The following is a 23,276-nucleotide window of genomic DNA, read 5'->3' on the forward strand; positions in this document are numbered from 1 at the left end:
AGAAGACGAGGAAGGGGATCTTCGACGTCTCTTTTTTGAGTGTCTTGATCTCGACGAATGGTGGAGCTACTTCGAGATCTAGAATGGGAATGTTTTCGACGGCGAGGAGACGAATGCCTCGACTCAGCCGAAGAAACCTTCGAGGAGGTTTTGACGGACTTACCTCTCTCGAGCTTCCCCTTGCGCTCCTTCAAGGCTTTCGCCGTCATGGACATGCAGTCCTCACACGCTTAACAATGGTTCTCGTTTCCCAAGCAGCACAAGCAGATCCTGTGTGGATCCGTTATCGACATTTTTTTACCGCAGTCTCGACATTTCTTGAAGCCGGATCGCGGCGTCGTCTGTTCCAATGAAGAAGCCATCGAGAACGAGTAGGTATTATTCGAGTAGATGTAGAGTTATCCTGACTGAACTGAGCAACGACGTTCCGAGGCCCCACGAAGCGCGGAAAAACGGAACTGAGCAACGGATGCAGCGCGTGGCTATTTATGGGCATGGTGACGTCGGCGCCGATGCGGTCGCTGTCGAGGGACATCGACTCGGCGGACGTCGATGCGCAGCGCCCTCTACAGAAAAAATTTCCGAGGCCAGCAAGCTGGAAAGGTATTATCAAAGATAAGGAATACGTCGGAGGACACAATCCCTTCAAAGTTATATTTTCTGTGTCCAGAATCAATAGCTCTGCAATAAGCAGAGCTGTAGGGCATACCAGAGCCTGTGCTGCAGGAGCCAAGAAAGATATTTTTTGTTGACTAGTTTTGTTCACCTGAAAAAGAGATCACCGGATGCAGTTCTTGATTCGTAGAGCATACTAATGGCTCTATTTGCAACCTTCCAGTTTCTCAAGTCTTGTTGGAAACTTCCTCCACCATCGGCAATGATCTCAAAAAGTAGAGGATTTTCTTTTTTTGCAGGCAGATTTTTAGTTGCCTTCTTTTGTTTTTTGCACTTCTGTTCTGAAATTTGCCCCAAATGATGGAAGAAGTTGATCTATCCAAATCAGCTATGACACTTTGATCGCCATTAATGGTGTCAATAATAGCATTGTGTGTTAGCAGCACAGGACTACTCCCCAATTGACAATTAATGGAGATGGACTATTAGGCATCAAGCTTCATGTTTCCACATTCCGACAGGTATCCAAACCTGACATTAGAAGAACATTTCAGTTATTCAGATCATTGTTTCAGATTACATCACCTTAGACCTTTTCTTTTTCATGGTGACTATGTTCAGCACTTTTTGAATCTTACCATCAGTCTAAGATTTGACTATGATTATCTTGAACCGATTCCTCAATATGATACAGTCGAAGTAATGATTCCAGCACCAAATGGAGAGCTGAAATTGATGCTGGACCCAATGTGTCCAGATTAGGAAGGATGTTAGACTCCCGTCTGTTTTGAACGTTCGTTGAGTAAAGAACAAAGACGACTTCAGTCCATTAGAGATAGATCGCCTTTGTATTGGGCTTCGATAATCATCCACCATTTTCATTTGATGTTGCTGCCAAGCAACTGATTTACTTGTTTTAATTGATGGACTTTCCAGTCCACTTGTGTCCTTCTGGTTCAAATCGCCCATGTCCCTGCACAAGTGCAAAAAAGATTAGTCCAAAATGAAAGTCTTCAAGAGTGTTACTTACGGAGGTAGTATGCCTCAGGGGCAGTTACTGCCCTCCAGACCCCTCTATGCACGCCATCAACTTAAGGAATCATACCTGTAGTAGTACAAGAGGCACTAGACAGTTGTGGAGGCAAATTTAGATGCTCTTCCAATCCCTGACCATCCTTGAGTGCGACTGTAGATTCCACAAAGTCTCCATCTGTGATGTTAGTCGGCATTGAGTTTAGTTGGCAAAAAATGCCTGTGCCCTGCCACGGCCAGGTTTCGCAGCAACTTCGCTGCAAATTTAATTTGATTGTTTTGTTTGAGGTGGATTAATTTTCATAGGTGTTTGACACTGAACTGATGAAATTAGGCCAGTAACAGCGCTGTCCTTGGTTTTTTTTTTTGTTGTAGAAAGTTTTCCATGCTACTCTTGTCCACGTTGCTTAATTGTTTACTTGTTAGAGCTACTACCATTTATTCCATTAAAAGATACAAGCCACATAAAATTCTAAACGTACGTTCTGTGTCAATACAGTGAAAAATAAATAAAAGTTGTTTTTCAATCTTACTTTATCGGCCACCTTATCGCACTTTTTTAGAAAGTAAACTCATAGCAGAAAAGACAATGAAGGCAAAAAACAAACCAGTAGGGTTGCCAAGATCGCATGGACCGTGGCAAGCTGCAAACGGTCACACAGCAAAGTCTGCGCTTCCCCCCCCCCCAGCAACGTGGCAATACAGCGCCACAAACAATCCAACAAATTCAAGTCGAACACGTGAGGCGGCAATAGTCACTGATCCAAATATTATCCGTGTGTGATGACACTTCAAAGTGCAAGACACTGATTGAACGCAAGCAACCGTCGGCCTTCACCTTAATTCCAGGCCCGGAATAATACAAGTAGTGTGATTAAAGTGCAGCGGCATATGCACCTTCTATGCCCCGCAGCCACGGACGCTCCGCTTATCGTGGGAAATCTTTATTGAGTCAGGTCCGCCTCCAAATGCAAAGCAATAATAAAAGACTAATGTCTGTATTCACACGGAACACACTCTTCTTCACCCTCCGGCAACAGTGCTTTAAAGATCAATCTACAAAACAGAATGAACCTGGGCCTACTACTCAAGACGATGACAATCTGTACCATTAAAAATAAGGTAACTAGATAGTATTAAGAAAACCCCACATGAGGAGTGACACGTCTCACATTCAGTACAAACACCCAATAACTGGGGTGTGGAATTATGAAAGAAACAAAAACAGCTCTCGCAGGGATGCCATTAACTTTGTGGAAACTGTCCGTTTTGATGTTATATCTAGGACCTTGGACTGCACTCTTAGTTTAGTTTATTCATTTGTATTGCGCACCAGACCCGAGGGTATGAGGGCGCATGAGCAGCAAGGTGATTCAAAGCTTGGTTACAGGATGCTTATACTTTACATTACTTAATTATACTTTACATTACATAATTACAGTGTGACGATGAAGGAACACTGGTAGGGAATTGGTTTTCTTCATCCAGGCTTGCGTCAGAGTCCCGTCCCCTCACCACCACCTTCAGTCAGAAGAACAAGTTACTCTCTTACCTGGTAACGTTCTTTCGATGGGATGGTCAAACGACGTATTCCATATCTATGACAGTAATTGTTAGGAAAGATTTCATGATTGCAGGTAATTTTCCTTCCATGTGGCAACCCCTAAACTTTTTGCTGTTGTTTTCACCTTGTTCTTGACTTTGCCAGAGAAGTGCAGCCTTCTGCCGCACTCCTCTGGGCTTTCGCTCCTTTCTTACGGGGAAACTGACATGCCCTTAAGACAGTCAGTACCGGGGAACGCTGTTTCCCGTAGTTTCTTTTATCGTGTTGCGGCTTTAGTGCAACATGACACAAGAGGGCACTGTAAGCTAAGTTACAGCTCTCTTGGGTCTCTAGCCTTCTACAGGCCCTAGATACTCTTTTAGGATGGTATTTTGATCGGTGCAAGTCATTCAGGGACTGGAATGGTGGCAGCGATCGTTTTGTTTATTTTGAGCTCCTTTTGGCGTTCTGAGCACGTTTTTCGCACTGAACCCAAAATGGTGGCCTGGCTCCCAAAATGGCCAGACCACGAGGCTCCTTTGTCCTGTCCACTGACCGTCTTGCTCCCTTCACCTTCCCCAGGTCGGGCGACCCGGGGCCTTCCTTATTTGGGCATGTACTTTCCCGCGAAACGTGGTTGCTTTCACGGGCTTCTACATGTCGTTGGTGTGCCTCCAGGGTGTGAGCTGGGATGTCTGGTCCCAATACACATCCTGGGTGCCAGAGAGTCTAGGGTGGTGTGAATGCCTGGGACCACCGTGGTCCGTGATTGGTCCACGTATGGTATGTGTGTTGATGAGCGGATCTCCCATTGGCTCCCCTCCGTTTTGGCGCGAAGGGAACCGTGGATAAGAGGGAGCTGGAAACACCACTACCATGTCGATCTCCTGAGTTCTCACGAACGAAGGAATACAGGAGCCAAGTATCCTGCAACCAAGAGGCTGGACCGAGGAATCGCTGGTGACCCGCTGAAGGAATCCTCCTTTGCACTGCTGTCGTCCTGTGAAACCCTTTCCTCCTTGGATCGAACCAGAAGGCCTGTACTGGTGCTTCGACCTTTGGAATAGCAGGAACAGCTATTCCCGGCGACTTCATCCTCTCCTGCCAAGTAAGCCTTCGGAAGTGTCTCTGGGCCATCCAGTTGACTGACCAGCTTACAAGGGAGTCCTGCTCTGTAACCGCCGCCAGGTTGTGTTGTATTTCGAGTCCTTGTCACTCTCCCACGCTTCGTACGCTTGGCGTCCCCAGGTCTGAAGGGAGGAGTGTACATTTGGCTTGAATACACACGGCCGCTCCGTTGTCCTGCTGCGGCAACAAACTGTGCTGGTTTCGTCGATTGGGACGTCTTTTTGCTCTACACGACTACGAGGCGTTCCCTGCTCTTCTGAACCTGCCAGCTACTGAAACTAACGTGGAGAAGCCTGGGTCTGCTTGCTTCGGGGACCGGTGAGTAGTTTAGCTAGGATCTGGTCGCCCTCCTGCAGTATCCCATTGCTTTTCCCTGCTGTGTAAAAACAGCACCCTTTTGGCCGTACTCGCGCTCTGCTTCTGCCCGCTGTGGAGGCTGCGCTTGAGTTGCGGAACCTGTTCTCCTTCTGCTGTGCACTAACCCGAACTGCCTGACTTCCTCCGAAGAGCTTCCCCTTTTGCCCGTTGGCACCGGCGTGGCAGGTACTTAGAGCACAAGGCTCCACTCTTCGCAGGGTTCGGACTTCCATCTAGTTAGGTGCCTCTGAAGGCGAACTGAGTCTAAAGCGTTATCGCACTGCCTGTTTTCCTTTCCTTTCAGGTGGACTACATATTTCGTGCTTTAAACGCTTGCGACTGTGTATTTGTATATATATTGTGTTGATATGGTATGTGTTGGCTTAATACTGTGATATTGTGATTTTCTCGCTACGGTCATTATTTTAAAGGCCTTAAAATAAATGTGTATCTATTTTTGATATAACAACTGTTTGGAGTAGTTTATAAGCGCTCTTGCTTTGGGTGCTCATTGCGGGCTTTCAGTCATCCTCACCCCTCTTGAGACCTAGTCTTGACCGCCGCGATCGCTACCTTGATTGGTCTGGCTTGTCCAGAGGTTACCCTGTTCCAAGTAATTAGGTTGGCCTTCTGAACTTCTGCGCCACCAGGACAGAGTTCAGAAATCCGTCTTAACAAATTGGTGTACAGCGGTGGGATACGACTGAAGGTATCCAGTGTTGCGCTCGAACTAAGGCATTTCAGGTTATTCCAACCAGTACACGTAGTGAATTGTTGTAATACAACTTTAAAAAGGCCATAGTCCTATCAAACAGTATGGAAACAAATACGTTAACTTTAAATGCTTCCAAATCAGAAACGCTGAAAAAGGTGTGTGCAGAGAGAGGTGTTTCCTCTCAAGGCACAAAATTGGAAATGATCCAAAGAATCGTGGCGTGGCAAGAAGCGCAGCTTGACGCTATAACTTCTGAGGACAGTGCGGAAGGTGGTGGGGCTGCTCTCACTGGTAGAACCGACGGTTCTGCCGCCGCACTGATCCACCGCGACCACGCGGACAGGGAGGATGTAATGTCTAATGTTTCCTCTGCCAGTGTTGATGGGGAGGCTATGCTTGAATTCAAGAAGCAAGAGCTGCGGTTTAGGCAGCAGGAGCTTGAATTCAGCATAGCCAAACTAAAAATCGAACAGGCAGAAAAACAGAAAGACAGGGATGACCAGTTGGAACTGGCCAAGCTTCAGGTTGCAAATGGGTCCAAGGGTCCTGGACATGGGTCTGGGGCTTCCTCTCATCCACGGTTTCCGAAAGATCTGCTCAGTGTGTATGAAGAGAGGAATGACATTATGGACTGGCTGAATGCGTTTGAGTATGCATGCGAGGTTCAAGAAGTTGACAATGCTGATAAGATTGCGTGGTTGCTCAGTAGACTGCCCCATTCTGGCTGCAGTGCCATTATGGAAATGTCGAAGGCTGAGCGGGCTGATTTCGCAATGTTAAAGCAAACTCTCATTTTAAAGTTTGGGAAGACTCCGGCCCAATATTTAAAGCGTTTGAGAGTATAAGAAAAAGGAAGGTGGTACTTGGGTATCTTATGTCGCTGAATCTTTGAAAAACTTAACTGGCTGGGTCGAAGGTTATAAGGTTTCTACCTTCGAAGGCATGATAAATCTCGTCATGCTGGAACATATTTTTGCTTCTTCTTCCCCGGAGCTTAAGCAGCATTTGGCCGATTCGAAGGAGATAGATCCTAAGAAGCTGGCCATTGCAGCAGACTTATGGGTGTCACATCGAGTGTCCCATAAGGACAAAACGCATCCTGGTAAGCAGGAGGAAGGGAAAAAGTCCAAAGATATGGAGGGTGGGGAATCTGCTAAATCTTCTTCCCATAAGGGCCACAAAAAGAAAAACAAGGGTAAGACACAAGAGAACTCACAGGGTAGTGGAGGTCAGCCTCCGAAACAGAACTCTGGTTACAATAAGCCTCCCTATGTAAACAGACCCACTGGGGCTTGTTTTTCTTGTGGAGCAACTGACCATGTGAAGGGGGATCCCCGGTGTAAGGTTAGACCTTTGGGGGTCCACTCCGCTAATCTGGCCTTCTCCTCCTACGAGGAAGAAGAGATTACAGGAGCATCCTTCTCCTCAGACTCGTTTCCCAGCGGGATAGAGGCTGAGGTAGTTTGTGTCCCTGGGTTCCTGGGAGCCTAAAGTCGCAGAGGCTTATGCTAGGATTCCGGATAATACCAAGCACTACTTTAAAGACAGTGTGCTGATCAATGGAGTGGATACTCCAGCTCTTAGGGATAGTGGGTGCAGTCGCACTGTAGTGGATTCTACCTTGGTAGACTCAGAGGAAGTTGCCAGAGCTACTCTGATGCCCACTAAGTTGGCTGACGGCCCCCTCCGTATGTTTCCCGTGATCCCTGTAAATCTTACTTTAAATGGTACAGCAGTCAGGATTCCAGTGAGCATTCAGAGAAACGTCCCGGGAAAGGTCTTGTTGGGTAATGATCTCAGAGCTTTAGGGCTCGTAGGAGACACTGCCGAAAGACCCTACACACGGTCTCAAGCACGGGCAGCATTGGCCAAGTCCAATACGCCGCCCCAGCCAAAGGGGAAACCCAAGGCGAAAGGAGTCTACAAGTCAAGACGAGGGAAAGAGAATATTCCCCCGAGCTCGCCTACCACTGCGGTGGAGGAAGTTGGTCAATCGCCCGGGCCTGACGAGGAGGTGGCGATGCCTGAAGTATTCGACCCCAACGATCATCCTGAACTAAAAGACTTGTTAGTTGAAGGAGGTCCTGATAGGGACGAATTCAGTAAAGGCCAACGTGAGTGCCCATCTCTGGAAGGCCTAAGGAGACAGGCCTGCTCCCAGCTTGAGGGTGAACCTCCTGGGAAGCATAGGATTTATTGGGAAGGTGGACTCCTGTATAGTGAGCCCACAGAGTCTACAGAAGGAGACCATAGGAGGTTGGTGGTTCCCCTTGCTGTTAGGCCCTTCCTCCTGCAGTTGGCGCATGAAGTTCCCCTTGCTGGTCACCTTGGTATGAAGAGGACCAAGCAAAGGTTATCCATGCACTTCTACTGGCCCAAGATGGGGGTGCAAGTAGAAAGTCACTGCAGGAGTTGTGCCTCCTGCCAGTTGTCTGGTAAGGTTGGCGCGACAATCCAAGCTCCGTTGGTACCGCTCCCAGTTGTGGGGGTACCATTTGAAAGGGTAGGGATCGACATCGTTGGTCCCCTTGACCCGCAAACATCCTCGGGCAATAGGTTTATCCTGGTGCTGGTCGACCATGCAACCAGGTATCCTGAGGCCATCCCATTGAAGACTAACTGCCAAGTCAGTTGCAAAAGCTTTACTCGGCATATTTACTAGGGTTGGCTTCCCTAAAGAAGTTGTGTCAGATCGTGGCAGCAACTTTATGTCGAAGTATATGCAGGCTATGTGGAAAGAATGTGGGGTCACCTACAAGTTCTCTTCTGCATACCACCCCCAGACCAATGGTCTGGTGGAACGTTTCAACAGAACGTTAAAGAGCATGATTGGGGCTCTGGAGGAGCCTCAGAGAAGAAAATGGGATCTTCTTTTACCATGCTTGCTGTTTGCCTACCGAGAGGTACCACAGGAGGGTGTTGGCTTCAGCCCCTTCGAACTTCTGTTCGGTCATCCCGTACGGGGACCCTTAGCCATCGTCAAAGAGGGATGGGAGATGCCCATTCCTCCTGTTACTACCAATGTAGTTGATTATGTGCTAGGGCTCAGAAAACGGATGGTACTTCTGATGGGCTTGGCTAGTGATAAATTGAAGGCAGGGCAAGCGCTGGTGAAACATTGGTACGACCAGAAAGCTTCCCTCATCAATTTTACACCTGGTCAGCAAGTCCTGATCATGAATCCAATAAGGCCTCGAGCTTTACAGGACAAATGGTCAGGCCCTTACACAGTGGTGGAGCCCCTGGGTGAGGTGAACTATTTAGTGGACCTTGGAAGGCCTGGACAGGCTCCAAAAGTGTTTCACGTGAATAGGCTGAAGGCTTTCGTCCCAAGAGTCGAAATCGCAGCACTGCTACTGGCGTCAGACGTTGAGGAAGAGGAGTCTGAACCTCTTCCCGACCTGTTCCAAAGCGGTCCTTCAGATAGCTCCGTTGAGGGTGTCCGAGTGGCCCCTCACCTGACTTCTGAAAAGTTTGCTTAGGCAGTTTTCCCCCGTTTTCACAGTCCCCTGGTTTGACACCTTGGTGCAAACATAACATAACGTCTTAACAGTAATCACCACAGCTGTGCTGCTTCGGAAAATCTTTCGGCGTCTGCGTCAATGACGTCGATACGCCACCCTCGAGGACCTCCTCCGACGTCACTGGATGTTATAAGTAGGACGCACAACGCCCATAGCCTCAGTTGTAGTTTTTTCCCAGAACGTGTGGCACATGTCTTCTGCCAGTCTGACCACACAAAGCCTTGCACAAACGCAAGCTGCAATCGCATAAGAAATTCTGTAGCGGAGAAGGCAGGGAGGGAGCGATATGGAATACGTCGTCGGACCATCCCATCGAAAGAACGTTACCAGGTAAGAGAGTAACTTGTTCTTCGAGAGTATTGGGTCCTCCGACGTATTCCATATCTATGACAGACTCCCAAAGCAGTACCAATGCAAGGAGGTGGGAAAAGAATTTAGAATACAAAAATTTAGAATGCCCAATCAAATTGCGGAGCAAAGAACCGCCTTGCCAAAGGCCAGATCCTGCCCACGGATGACATCGAGGGAGTAGTGACGTACAAAAGTATGGACCGAAGCCCAGGTGGCTGCATCACAGATGTTACGAATAGGAACACCCCTCTGTAGGGCACTAGAGGCAGCCATAGCCCTGGTAGAATGGGCCCGCATGCCGACCAGTGGGTCCTTACCCACCAAGCGGTAACATTCAGAAATTGCCAGAATAATCCAGCGCGACAAAGTCTGCTTAGTCACAGCTTATCCCAAACGCTTTCCAGCGTAACCAATGAAGAGTTGATCGTCCACTCTGACCCGGGACATGCGTGAAATATAAAAGCTTAAAGCTCTCCTAGGATCGAGCCTATGGAGCCTCTCCTCTTCCTTATCAGGATGCGGAGGAGGATAAAATGCCGGAAGAATAACCTTCTGGCCTAAATGAAATTCCGACACCACCTTCGGAAGAAAGGAAGGACAAACTCTAAGGACAGCCCTGTCCCTATGAAATACAGTGGAGGGTGGCTTAACTGAAAGTGCCTGTAACTCACTCAACTCTGCAAGCGGAAGTGACCGCAACCAAAAATACAGTTTTAAGAGTTAACAGTCTCAAAGGGCACGCATGCAAAGGCTCAAAAGGAGCACCCATCAGAAACTTGAGGACAAGGTTGAAATCCCAACCGGGCACCTGGAAAGGTGACGGAGGGAACACATTAGTGAGCCCTTTTAGAAACTGAAAAATTAAATGGGATTTTAAAATAAGAACACTCTTCAGACGAGCGCTTAAATATGGACAACGCCGCCAGGAAACCTTTAACGGTACCCACTTGCAAGCTCCTGTGGGCTAAAGAAAGCAAAAAAGACAGAACCACAGGAATGTCACATGAAAACGGATCCACATTCCTAACCCTGCACCAGTCGCAGAACTTTCTCCAACTGCAACGGTACAGGGACTTTGTTGCGGGACTTCTGGCCGAAAGCAACACCTCCATCACGTCTTCAGGGAGGTCCCAATCCTTATACCTCAACCTTTCAGAAACCAAGCGTGAAGGTTGAGGTAACTGACCTCTGGATGGAGAACCTGACCCCCTCCCGTGAGAGCAGATCGTCTCGGTAGGGAAGACGACGTGGAGGGCAGATGGACAAGTCGAGAAGGTCCGGCTACCACGTCCTTCGGGCCCATGACGGAGCAATGAGGATCATCCGGGAACCGAACTTTCGTAACCTCCGCAGCACTTGCGGGATGACGGGGACTGGAGGAAACGTATACAGCAGTGGGAATGACCACTCCACCACGAACGCGTCTCCTAAGGCTCTACTTGGAGGAAATTCCCGCGAGCAGAACCTTTCGCACTTCCAGTTGACACTGGAGGCGAAGAGATCCACTTGAGGGGTCCCCCAAAGGGCAAAGATCTCCAGGAGAATCTCCTGAGCCAACTCCCACTCGTGAGAGATCGCGCTCTGCCTGCTCAGAGCGTCCGCCGTCTCGTTTTCGTCTCTGGCCAGATGAACTGCCGAGATCGAAACTTCCTGCTGGATTGCCCAGAACCAGAGCTGCATCGCCTCCCTGCACAGAGGAAGTGACCCTACCCCCCCCTTTTTGTTGAGGTAGTGCATGGCCACTGTGTTGTCCGTCGGGATCAGGACATTCTTTCCTCGCACAGACGGCAGAAAAGCCTTCAGGGCAAGCCTGACGGCCCTCAGCTCCAACAGATTGATATGAGTGTGGACTCCGACAGAGACCAACGACCGCTGACTGTCAACTCGTTGGCATGAGCTCCCCATCCCGTGAGGGATGCGTCCATCGCGACCGTCACCTCCGGCCAGGGTAGCCAAAATGGAGCCCCCTTCATCAGATTGCCTTCGACACAGAAGGTCCTGGGCGACCAAGGACGGCACCTGAACACAGGGTCCGACATCCTGCCGGATGACTGAGACCACTGGAGCTTGAGTGCCCATTGCAAAGATCTCATCCGCAACCTGGCCTCTGGCATCAGAAGAATGCAGGATGCCATGAGGCCGAGCAATCTCAAGAACTCGAACGCTGGGAGACTCTGGGCATCTAAAACTTGTGCACCATCTGCTGAATGTGATGAGCCCTCACCTGGGGAGGAAAACACTGCCCCAGGGACGTGTCGAGCACTGCCCCGATGTACTGGAGCCTTTGAGTTGGCGTCAAGTGGGACTTCTTTAAGTTGAGGGAGAAGCCCAGCTTGTGGAGGGAGTGGCAGGTGACGGACAGATGATCCAGGACTTGCTCAGGAGAGCGCGCCCTGATCAACCAATCATCCAGGTAGGGGTAGACGTGAATCCCCCTTTCCTGAGATGCGCTGCAACCACTACCATGAGCTTGGTGAAGACCCTCGGGCGGAGGTCAATCCGAACGGCAGGACCCGAAACTGAAAGTGCAAGTCGCCAACCGCGAACCTCAGGTACTTCTTGCGCTTTGGGTGGATCGGCACATGAAAATAAGCGTCCTTGAGGTCGAGAGACACCAACCAGTCCTGAAGTTGAAGGGCCTGGAGGACTTGAGAGAGTAACCATCTTGAACTTGTCCTCCCTGAGGAGTTTGTTCAAACCGCGCTTGTCCATGATGGGTCTCAATCCCCCGTCTTTCTTGGAAATCAAAAAATAAGGCGAATACCATCCCTTGTTCTTCTCCGCTACAGGCACCAGTTCTATGGCGCCTTTCTCCAGCAGGGCTTGAACCTCCTGCACAAGGAGCGGATCCGGACTCTGCAACGAGAGATTCCCCGGTGGATTGTCGGGAGACCTCTGCCGAAAGGGAAGACAGTAGCCATGGGCTATGATCTCCAGAACCCACACATCTGAAGTAATGGCACGCCATTCGACAAGATGCTCTGCCAGCCTTCCACCAACCGGCGAACCATGGGACATGGCCTCATGACTGAGCTGAAGCAGCTGCGGCGTTGCCTGAGGGCAAAGAGGCACCTGCCCGAGCGGCCTTGGCACCTCGAGTACCCTACTTTCCACCTCTGGCACTCCTACGGTGGCCCCTTTGACTGGCAGCTCCTCTCGCTTTACCAAAAGATGAGTAATAACGAAAGGAACCTCCCCTCCATTGCTGTCTCCTAGGACGAAAAGGCGGAGGTTGGCGAACTGCAGCGCCCAACGACTTTGCTGCAGCTTTGGAGGTCTGCAACCTCTCAAGGCTCTCGTCAGCCTTGCTGCCAAAAAGATGTTCACCGTCAAAGGGCATGTTGAGGAGCCGGGCCTGCACATCAGGAGCAAACCCAGACTTCCGCAACCACGTAAACCTGCGTATTACGGTGCTCGCCGCCATGGACCGGCTGACGCAATCTGCCATGTCCAAACTTGACTGAACGGCCTCACACCTGGCATCCTTGCCATCCTGGACCATAGCAAGAAAACCATCCCGTTCGTCCCCTTCAGGAATATGTTCAGCCGCTAAGGAAACAGTTCCACAGAGTGTGTGAAACGTGGCAAGGCACATACAGAGTTGGCCGCCTGAAGAAAACACTTTCTTCGCCCAACCATCAAAACGCTTGTTGTCCCCATCAGGAGGGATGGTAGGATACGACGCCTGCTTTGCTGGGGCCGTAGCCGCCTGCACAACCAAACTCTCCCGAGTGGGGTGCTTGGTCAAGTAGCAGGGGTCGCTACTGGCTGGGCAGTATTTTCGCAGCAAAGACTTGCCCACTGCCGGGAGACTCTCCGGAGCAGTCCAAGCCGCCGCCACCCTCCTCTGTAGAGCCATATGGAACGGCAGTACCGGGTCAGTTGGTGGACCTTGGTCGAGGATATCCGTGAGGTCATCCTGAAGAAAATCCACTGGGGGAGCAGACCACCCAAAGTACTCGGTGACCCTAGACATAAGGCGCCGGTACGAGTAGTCGGCATGGGTGCCAGGCTCAGGCCTACAAAACCGCACCTCCGGAGAGGTGTCCAGACCACTGGCGTCGTGCAGGGACTGACACAGGTCCTCAATCTGGCTATGGCCCGAGAGAATCTCATCTGGCACCGTATCAGGAACCATTCCATCATCAGAGCCCTCATCCACCTCCGAAATGTACTCAAGATGGCGGAAAGTGGGCACAGAATGGGGAACAAAGCCATGCTTGACCTTGGCCAGAGCCTTTCTAGGGGCTTCAACCGTGCCTTGGGGTACCCCCATCGAAACAGCCTCGAAAGGCGTCGAGTGAATCAGTGTGGACGCCGAACACAGCGCCGACGGCGTCGACACAGGCCTTGAGGGCGGAGCTCTGAGCGTGTTCGACAACCTGGATGCCGATGGCATCAACGACTTCCTCGGAGGCAGAGCCTCGAGAGAGTCCCTCGACGACCTCGGCGCCACAGGCGTCGACGTCTTCCCTCAAAGACATCACAGGCTCACACGGTCTCGAGCGCGTCGAGGACCGGGACCTGGAACGGGCATGACTAGAACGATTCCCCTTGTCCGAGCGGGCCGCTCACACGAATCATGCCGACCACCGAGCCCGAAGGCGTACGAGGGGTGTCTCTAGTCCGATCACGACCGACCCCACTCGGAGGCACGGGCGGACCAGTGCTCTGCGATTCGAGAATCGCTAGCATTTTCTTACCGAAGGAAGCCTATTCCTCCGACGTCGCATGCTTGGTGGGATAAGCGAACTGCCGACGGGCGGAGTCCTCGGATGAGGACGGGGAAGGCGACCGATGACTGCGCTTCTGGGAGTGCCTCGAAGAGGCAGAGGAGTGGCGGGACCCACTCTGGGACCGAGACCCACTGGACTTCCGACAACGACGCAGAGAGTCGCCCCTCGAATCGTCCGTCGAAAGCCCCACGGACATCAACTTCCGGGGCTTGGACACCTTACCGACCGACAATTTCTTCTTGCGCTCCCGCAAGGCTTTGGACGTAAGCGACTTGCAGTCAACACAATCATCCATGAGATGGACCTCCCCGAGGCACCAGAGGCAGGCGTCGCGCGAGTCCGTCACCGACATCTTGGACCCGTAGTCCCCGCACTTCTTGAAGCCCGGACGCGGGGTGGAAGAAGAGGTAGACATCTTGAAGGACTTTACTTCACAAACGAACAGGTTCGAAGAACCGAAAGAACAAACTCCAAACAGTCGAGGCGCACCGAGATCTCCGAAGCGAACACGTTCGCAGAAAAAACGGAACTGAGGCTACGGGCGTTGTGCATCCTACTTATAATATCCAGTGAAGTCGGCTGCTGGAGGAGGTCCTCGAGGGCGGTGTATCGACGCAGGACGCAGATGGCGAAAGATTTTCCGAAGCAGCACAGCTGTGGTGATTATTGTCATAGATATGGAATACGTCGGAGGACCCAATCCCCTCGAAACCACTGTGCTATATACACAGTTGTGTCAAACCCGTCAGAGGCTGTCTCTTCCTTGAAGGTGCGTCTGATTTCGGTCAGTAAATCCATATGCAGGGAGTGGACCAAATGTTAACGTTAAAGGACATTTGTACCACGCACTACCACCACTGGAGTGGTCCCCTGGCGGTTCTGTAAGAGGGGAGGTTGAGTTAGTGGGAGGAAGAAGGAAAAGTGCAAGAGAGCAGTGATGTGCTGTTGGCGGCCTCAGCCCGGTGGGTCCGTTGGCTAGACCTGGGGAGTTTACGGCCGGTAGTCGTTGTGTACTGTTGTGCAAGGCTATGTGTGTTTTTGTTGTTGCAGTGTAGCAAAGTTTGTGAGGTTTGTTGTGCTGTAGGTTTGGTTGCGTTTGGTGTTTGAGAGGTGTATGCAGAAAGGGAAATTGTTAGTAGGGTTGGTTAGTTTGCGTCTCTATCCTGAATTGAGGCGCTCGGCTTGGATGGTCTCGCCTGATGCTGCTCTGTCCTGATCTGGGTCCGACTGGCATATAAGGTTCCTTACTCCTCTGGCCCCCACCTCTAACATGCCCTCTTATAGCTCCCCTTATCCTCCCTTCATATTCCTGTGGCCAGTGCATCTGCCAATGTCAACCTCTCAGGTAGTGTGGTGATTGTACCAAATGTGGTCACAACATGCAGTACTGCCACCTGCGCTAGCTGCATGGATGTCAGAAGCGGTTGGAGATCTTGCCCAGAGCGGTTGGAGATCTTGCCCAGAGCCTTTAGCTTTGCACCCTTCTAAGTGCTGGGGTATAGTCAAGGTTGGGGTAGAATTTGAAAGTCTTCTGGCTTCCTCCAATCACGGAATCTGTTCTATACTGGCCTATGAATAGCAATATGACAGTGTAAGCACCCTGTACCTCTTGTGCAGAGTAACCCTATGAGGAGATACAGACAACAGAGCCTTAATTATTTAACCAGCATCCCAGAAGGTCTCTAAAAAGAGGATTGCTGGTACAGGCAGTCTTTGCTGCACTCAGGAGGTCCTAGAGGAAGGAATTGTATTCATCTTGGGTAACCTGCAAGTTAAAGAAGGTAGTGGATGTCTAAAGCATTTGATGATGCAAATACCTTGAAGGTGGAGCAGAGATGACCGATTTGGGAGCAACAGTCCTTTCAATCAACCTCTTCATCAAAGGGAAGCTTCCCTACCTGAAACACATGGTCACCTGCAGAGTAACAATCCATCAGAATACTAATTCTTAAGAGTCATTCAGGGAAAGCTCCCATTTGTTGAAGTAGTGACTTCAATATGCGTGTCTTGGAATGCCTGTAGGATTCTTAGAAGCCTCAGATGTGGAGGCAGAGCATTTCCTTCATTAGGGGAAGCTTCTTTCTCTAGATAATGTAGTGTTGCGGGGAAAGGGAAGGCGTTTCCATCCAACCTGGCTTAGAAGAATTTTAAACCTTAGATTTGATGTTTGTTCTGTTCCGATCTTTAGGAAGTGCATCATAAATTGATGAGGAATTGGTGAAGGCTCATCCTCCGAAGTCGTTTGACCAAAGTTCAAGAATCAAGGCTCAGAATCTCATCCACAATCTAATCTAGTACTGTAAAAAGTACTGCTATGATGGTGGCGGATGAGCTAGATGACAGTCATGCCTGTAACTGGACTCTGCTTGCCTTATCAGAAGGGGTCTGCACTGACCTAGATGTTCACAGGGGTCCCCCCCTCAACAAGGATTTTACGGTGAATGGGTAGTGTTATAAGAAGTGCCATGTGCTTGATCGTAAAAAGCAAAAGAACCTTGATGTTTTTGTGGGTGGATCACTTGAAGAATGTTTCTGCAAAGTGCACATGGAAGGACAGTTTGTCGTCCAGCTAGAGAAGACTACCATTAGGACTACCCCAAAGTCAACTCATTCTTACTCTTAGAAACGGTATCAGTATCAAAAGCGTTTGCATTCAGGGACACTGCAGTTTATGTGTTGTGCACAAATTCAGTTCCTTGCTGCCAAAATCTTTTTAGATCTAGCATTAAAATGTGGCAATCGAACATGTCCCTTCCAGTACAGCATAACGCTATACCACAATCAAACGTCTAAGGCGTGCTGTCATCACAATCTCAATAGATGTACAACAAAGGCGCAGGATGTCCGATATAATTTTCCAAAATAATGCAGAAAAAACACAAACTCATACAAAATGTCAGTTTGCAAAATTACCTGCAGATAGTCCGACTGAACAACAGCAAGCAGATGATCCTTGTTTAGTTCATAAAAAACTTCTGAAGTCATAACCTGGGTAAACTCCTCACAGAGGAAATGCAACGCTTGCCGATGCACCCACTTGGAACCATATGGCTGAGTACTCCACTTGAGAATGGCGACTACAGTTTCTAAAGTGATGCTCTCTGCGATTATGTCCTCACAGCCTAAAAGAGACAAATAAAATACCATTAGGGTTAGCACATCTGATACATTCACAAGAGAAACTACAAAACCCAACTCACAAGAATCAAACGCACCCAGTCTAAACTCATTTATACAAATATGGGCTGTTAGATGAAAAGTGGATTTCAAATTGCAGTTTAAAAAAAAAAAAAACTAGCACTTTTATCGCCAAACTTTTCCTCAAACGCTGCACTACCAGACTTGAAATTCAAAGATACCAACATCCCTTATGATCAAGTACATTCCTAAATAAGGTTCTTCCAAAATGTTGGGGCCAGGAATGTAACCTGGAGAGATCCAGTTGCAGACAGGAAAGATAGTTATGCAGCAGAAAAGAAGCAGTCCTGGCCTACACATACCAATATCATCTAAACATTCCATGTTGATCAGGCAGTAAAAGTACTTTTCAAGGCTTCAACAGTGTGCACTTGCCACTGGCTAGTGATAACTGACCCATGGTGAGTTATAAATGCGTGCAGTGTGTTATGTGAAGAATTGAGGGGGCGAGTGACTTAGTTTGCCTGCAAGTAGTTTGCAAGTTGGACTGTTTACCCCTTTGGTGTGCATGTGAAGAATGGAGAGGGTGAGGAATTGTGCCTGGCTAGTAACTTCTAACTTTAAATTCTGACCCTGCCCCATCATTAAAATATTGCACGTCTACATGAGGCATTGCATACGTGCTATATCAGGCTTGTAAATGTGCACTTACCACCAACTAGTGATAGATGGCACTTGGCAAGAAATAAATTGTGAGCTACGTGGAGAATTAAGTGGGCGACAGGCGTTTGATGCAAGGCTAGTACCTGGAAACTGAAATTGTTACTTTACAATACACTAGGCTAGAAGGATTTTTAAAAAAGGAGCATCAGAATGACCCAAATTAAGTGACGTGGCGATGAAACTGAAGCACACAGTATTTTCAGATTCTCAGTTCCTTACTACTGAATGCAGACAGCATATCATTGACACTTTACATTGTGCTAACTTGGTGCTTCATTACTGGCTTCCAGTGTCAATGCATAGTACATCATTGCGAATGTGCATTCTACCCACTTTTGAGCAGTGTCTTAAGTTTGTTAGTGCATCATCAAGAGAGGCCGATCATGGATGTATAACTTTTCCTAGGCACCAGTAGCAGAACCTCGACCATTTGCTCCTATATTGTGCGCACGCAGAGGTGTTCCTAGTTACTTGGACGATCTGTAGATTTTCCTCGAATAGACCTAGGTGCCGGAAAGCTTGGACTTCGGTCAGGTACCATACCACCAAGCTCTGCAATTGTGAGAATGGGTGCAAGATGTCACTGTGCTCTTGGGCACAATAGGCCCAGGAGATCCGAGGTGGGAGAGGAGGAGGATAAGGGGGTGGAAGGATTGGGGTGGGAGGTAACTGAACAGCTTGCGAGATTCATCAGATTAGAGAACCAGAACCTTGCTAGCCGCCATGGTGCAATGGAAATTACATTGCAATTGGTTGTCTCTAACTTCAGAAATGCTTGGTGCATCATAGGGAGAGGACAGAACGGTAGTGCATACATATCATGCCACAATATCTCCACAGCATCCGGCAAGGGGCTTTCTCCCCTCCCCGATGCTCCCACAAGTGAGTGGACACTTGTTTCAGTTTGTTGGAAATAAGCATAATTGAGCCCCCCTCTCTATCTAGTATAGAGAGGAGAACACCCAGTCCCCCAACCCCCTAATTCAATTCCCACTTGTGTTTTGCAGAAGTCAATCAAGTGAGGGAATCTGCCTTGGAGTTCTGTCCCGGAAAATTAATTGCCTGAAGGCAAATTCCTCTCTGCCCCACTCCCAGATCTCTTGACCCAGAAAAGTGAGCCGTTGTGATTTTAGGCCAACCATTATTGATATTTAACATAGACACAACGTTATCCATGTTCACCCGCACAATTTGAATATCTAGTTGAAAGTCTTTCATGACGGAATGTGGCAGTCAACTCAGAATACTAATTCTGTTGTGGTGGTTCAGACGAAGTAGGCAGACACAAAGGACATTTTTACGGGCGCTCATTAAAATGATAAAGATAAGGCTCATATTTCCTTACTGATAGAGGGTTACCGCAGCCTATAGAAATAACCAAAGGTGCTCGTCAGTACATGCAAAATGAATATGTCTGCAGTCCAAAACTAGTCCTAGCTGACCCTGCCACTACTTTAACTTAAATTATACTAGGAGAATATCTCCCCTCTCTGGGTATTCTCTTATGGCAAAATAACTTCAGTAGGAGATCTTCAAATAGTCTCTTGCCACCTTCTGGACAAGGTCTTGTAATTCCCCAGTTCTTTGTATCCCTCTTTCTTGTATGCTGATCCAAGCCTATATGCCTTTCTGCTTCTTGTGACCTAGGCCTTTTTAGGCTGGATATCCTTTGTAGGGACTTGACCCCCCATATGCCCCCCCTCTCCTGGGGTTGTTCAGTTAGATTATCTCTCAGCTTATTTGGTTGCCTTGACTTCACTTACCATTCATATTTATAAACTTCTCCCACTTCCCGAGGTGCGTCAAGTTCATAATAACTCCTCTTTCAGGCATATTTGTTATTCTATTTACCACAGTCGCACAGTTCCACTTGTGGCTTTATCTTTAGTATCTCGTCAATTTCACTGGGACGAGTTCCTCCATCTCCATTAACAGGGAAACGGCTTAGAAAGTCGCCATTTCCTTGTTCTTCATCCTTTCAGTGTACAGACTGAGAAGAAAAAAAAAGGCTGCAAGTCCAAGAACCACCTAATTATTATTGGGTTAGTGTAGTGTTCTCATGCTCATCCAGGTCAACGGTGAGTGGTCTGTATCCAACCAGAATTTTTTTTCCGGGCAAGCAATACCGCAAGGGCATGACAGCCCATTTAATCTTCAAGGCTTCAAGCTACACCATAGCATAAGATTGTTCTTATGGAAAAAGCTTCCATACTGGTATACAACACTGGGTGTTCGATTCCATCATATTCTTGTCAAAACACAGCCCGCATACCTACTTTCGATACATACGTTTGTGATAGGAATTCTTTGGAGGTTCAGCATCTGAAGGATGGGTTTATGACAAAATATGCTCATCAGGGCCCAGCAAGATCTCCAGTATCTCCAAAGAGCTGGGTACTTACTGCTGCACACCTTGCGGGCGTGACACCCGACTGTAGAGACCAGTTTGTGTGCGGACAAACTGAGGAGGTGAGCAGACGCTAAGTTTCCCGAAAGTCTGCATGATCCCTTAGGCAGGCCCCCAATCCGGGTGGTAAAGGCAGCAGAGAGGGGAGTCTCGGCATCAAGGGGACTCCAAGAACTCATTCACCTGAGTGCACTCTCGCAGGAAAACTCAGTATTGTGGATGGTTTTTGTCTGTTGGTTTAAATTGTTGCTTAATTGGTTAGTATATTAAGTTGGAAGGGGACACCTCCAAGGGAAAGGGAAAGGTGGCTCTGTGTGGTATTGCATGTGGTTTTAATGAGAGTGAAGAGACCTCTGTTGTGGGGAAAAATTACGTCATAAGTAGAACAGAGCTGTGAACTGATGTGAGATCTCCTCTTACAAGGGAAATGGCAGTGGTGTGTAGAAAGGGATCCCTCCCTCTGGGAGATGGACAAAAGGAAGCTACTGTAAATAAATGTGGTTATTTTATTAGAGTGATATATTTATAGGTTTCAGCCAATGTTTGTTTAGAGTGGTGTAGGGATGTTGGTGATTTGGTTGTTGAGGAATGAGAGTATGGAGAGTTGAGATCGATGTGCGAGTATAAGTGCTTTTAAGAGAAGCTGATAAAAATTTGACTTTTTGCAAACTGGTTTATTGGTGGGACAGAGGTTTGGGATTATACCATGCTGCTAGAATATGGTTGATGGATTTTAAATAGTGAGAGAGGGGGATGATATTAACATTATGGACACTCAGTTACAAAACATGTAGAGACACTACCGGTACAGGGATAAATGTGAGGTGTCAGAAATGTGAGTTGGCCAACTTGGTGCACGTTTTTCAACAAATGTGATTTTATTAAATCAAAAGGGTGGCTAAACACCTCACTCTCCCTACCCGACTAGGATGTACCTGCCTAAAAAAACTAAAGGAAACCACTTTAACAGAAGGTTTGTCGATCACACTTTTATACATTCCAAATCAATAAGGAATAATTCATAACTTCATCAACTTTAAAGCAAACATCTTTGGCAGGATGTTTTCCCACCACTTTAGCTTCAGTACTGCTTTATCACAACAGGCATCAATCAGGCATTTTTCAAAACTTCATTCACTTCAAAACAAATGCTTTTGTCAAATGTTTTGGTACAACTTCAATTTCATCTTAAGCTTTATCTCACCACAGTACTTTGTGAGCTTTTACCTGGTTTACGCTCATGCCAGGTTTACCACTTCTGCAACACTTTGTTCTGGTTTATTATTGCCAGAACAGAACAAATGGTTACCAATGCGCTCGGTATGGTATACTCTCCTGCCAGCTAAGACAAATCACTGCAGTTTACTGTAAGGGTATACTCTCCTGCCCAAACAGAACAAATTGGCACAAAGTTCCAAGACCTGGTATAATGCCTTGCCAGGCCCAGCTACTACCTCAGAGTACTTCTGTGGTAAGGGTCAACTTCAAAAAGGTTTTTACACGGTCTTCTTCACAACATAGCATTTAGAGTTCTCTTCAGGGGAGACAAAAAAAAAGAAATATTACACTGGTGCTATTTATTACACCTAAATGTTTGCCACAAGCAAGACAGGCAATGCTTCCTTCTTCCTGAATCACTTGTACCAGAAGGGCAGCCCTCCTGCCAATCTTGTTCCACCTTTGTATTTTAACCAAATGCGGATTATAACTCTTCCTCACACTTGTTTGGCTTTGGCAATGTGGGTTTAAGACATTCTTCACCTCTGGGCAATCTTTCTAATTCAATTTATGTTCAGTTATCTTCTCTTGACTTATGCAACCCTGAGTGTTTGTCAATTGCCTTAGTGTATATCCCTTTTGGCTTCGACAATGATGGTTTGGGTTCCCTTCTATATATATTGCCTGTTTGTGTGGTTGATTGTCTTCATCACCCACTTATAGCTATCACCCCCTTCAGATGAACTCGTTGGCGTTTGTCAACTGCTTGTTTTCATATCAGCTTGGTATATGTTAGAGTGAGTAATCTGTTTTACATTAGGTCGGTATTCAATAATGAGTCTGGGTTCAGACAACGAGTAACCACGGAGCACGCCGGGGGCACAACTAAACAGTTGTGTGCGTGTCCATGTACTTTGCTACTCCCAGCCGGTCTCGTTCGCTTCTCTGGTGCAGCCCAGCAACCTCTCCAGCAGAGCTTCTCAGAGCCCACGCGGCTTCCCCATGCTGGAGAACAATAGTTACAGGTAAGTAACTTGTACCTTCTCCAGCATGGGATCTGGCAGGGATTCACATGCTCATGAATAATGAATACATAGCAGTACAACATTACACAACCACAGGAGGTGGCAAAGCTCAACAGACAGATATGTACTGCTTAATGTTTGGACAGTACATGAACCACCATCAGTGTGCTACTAACCTCACTATGTACAGAATTGTATGCTTTATGCTCAGTACATGACTAGTAATCTAGCCTGTTTTAAATGCGAATAAACTTTGTTTTATCAGGATCATCTCTACTTTGCTTGTGTGATCAAATGGCTAGTTCATAAGAATTCCTAGCCCCCTGTAGTTTTGCTTGCACCTCCTGTGCGTCAGAGAGGGATAGCCTTGACTCGGTTCTTCCTCTCTAAGGCTTAACAGAAGCAAACAACTTACCTCCGGAACAGACCCCCCTCAAGTGAAAAGGTTGCCTAGCACTGCTTGGCCGACTTTGGACCTCCCAGGAATCCCTGTCGACACAGGGTGCGTGGACCTCCACGTAGCAGCCCTACAGATGTTCAGCAGGGGCACACCGAACAGGAACTCCATCATTGCAGCGATCGCTCTGGTGGAGTGGGCTCTCGGACGGCCGGGCAACAGTCGGTTTGCCAATCGATGACAATGGATGATGCAGCCAGAGAGCAACCTTGAAATGGAAGCCCTGGACAAGGTTTTCCCATGGTTCACAGGACCAAAGTTCACAAATAGTTGTGAAGTCTTCCGAAAACCTTTTGTGCGCGTCATT

The 23,276-nt window shown here is 48.2% G+C and overlaps 1 protein-coding gene across 1 annotated transcript in view; it reads right to left on the reverse strand.

Annotated features, from left to right (window-relative positions):
- BTBD7 (BTB domain containing 7) overlaps positions 1 to 23,276 on the reverse strand; it is a 288,393-nt gene that overhangs the window by 141,549 nt on the left and 123,568 nt on the right. The window contains exon 4 of the mRNA XM_069637965.1: positions 16,915 to 17,123. Coding sequence (XP_069494066.1) covers positions 16,915 to 17,123 — 209 coding nt within the window. The remainder of the gene's footprint in view (positions 1 to 16,914; positions 17,124 to 23,276) is intronic.

This window comes from Ambystoma mexicanum, chromosome 14, assembly GCF_040938575.1.
Source record: "Ambystoma mexicanum isolate Mex_15411 chromosome 14, UKY_AmexF1_1, whole genome shotgun sequence".
Taxonomy (NCBI): domain Eukaryota; kingdom Metazoa; phylum Chordata; class Amphibia; order Caudata; family Ambystomatidae; genus Ambystoma; species Ambystoma mexicanum.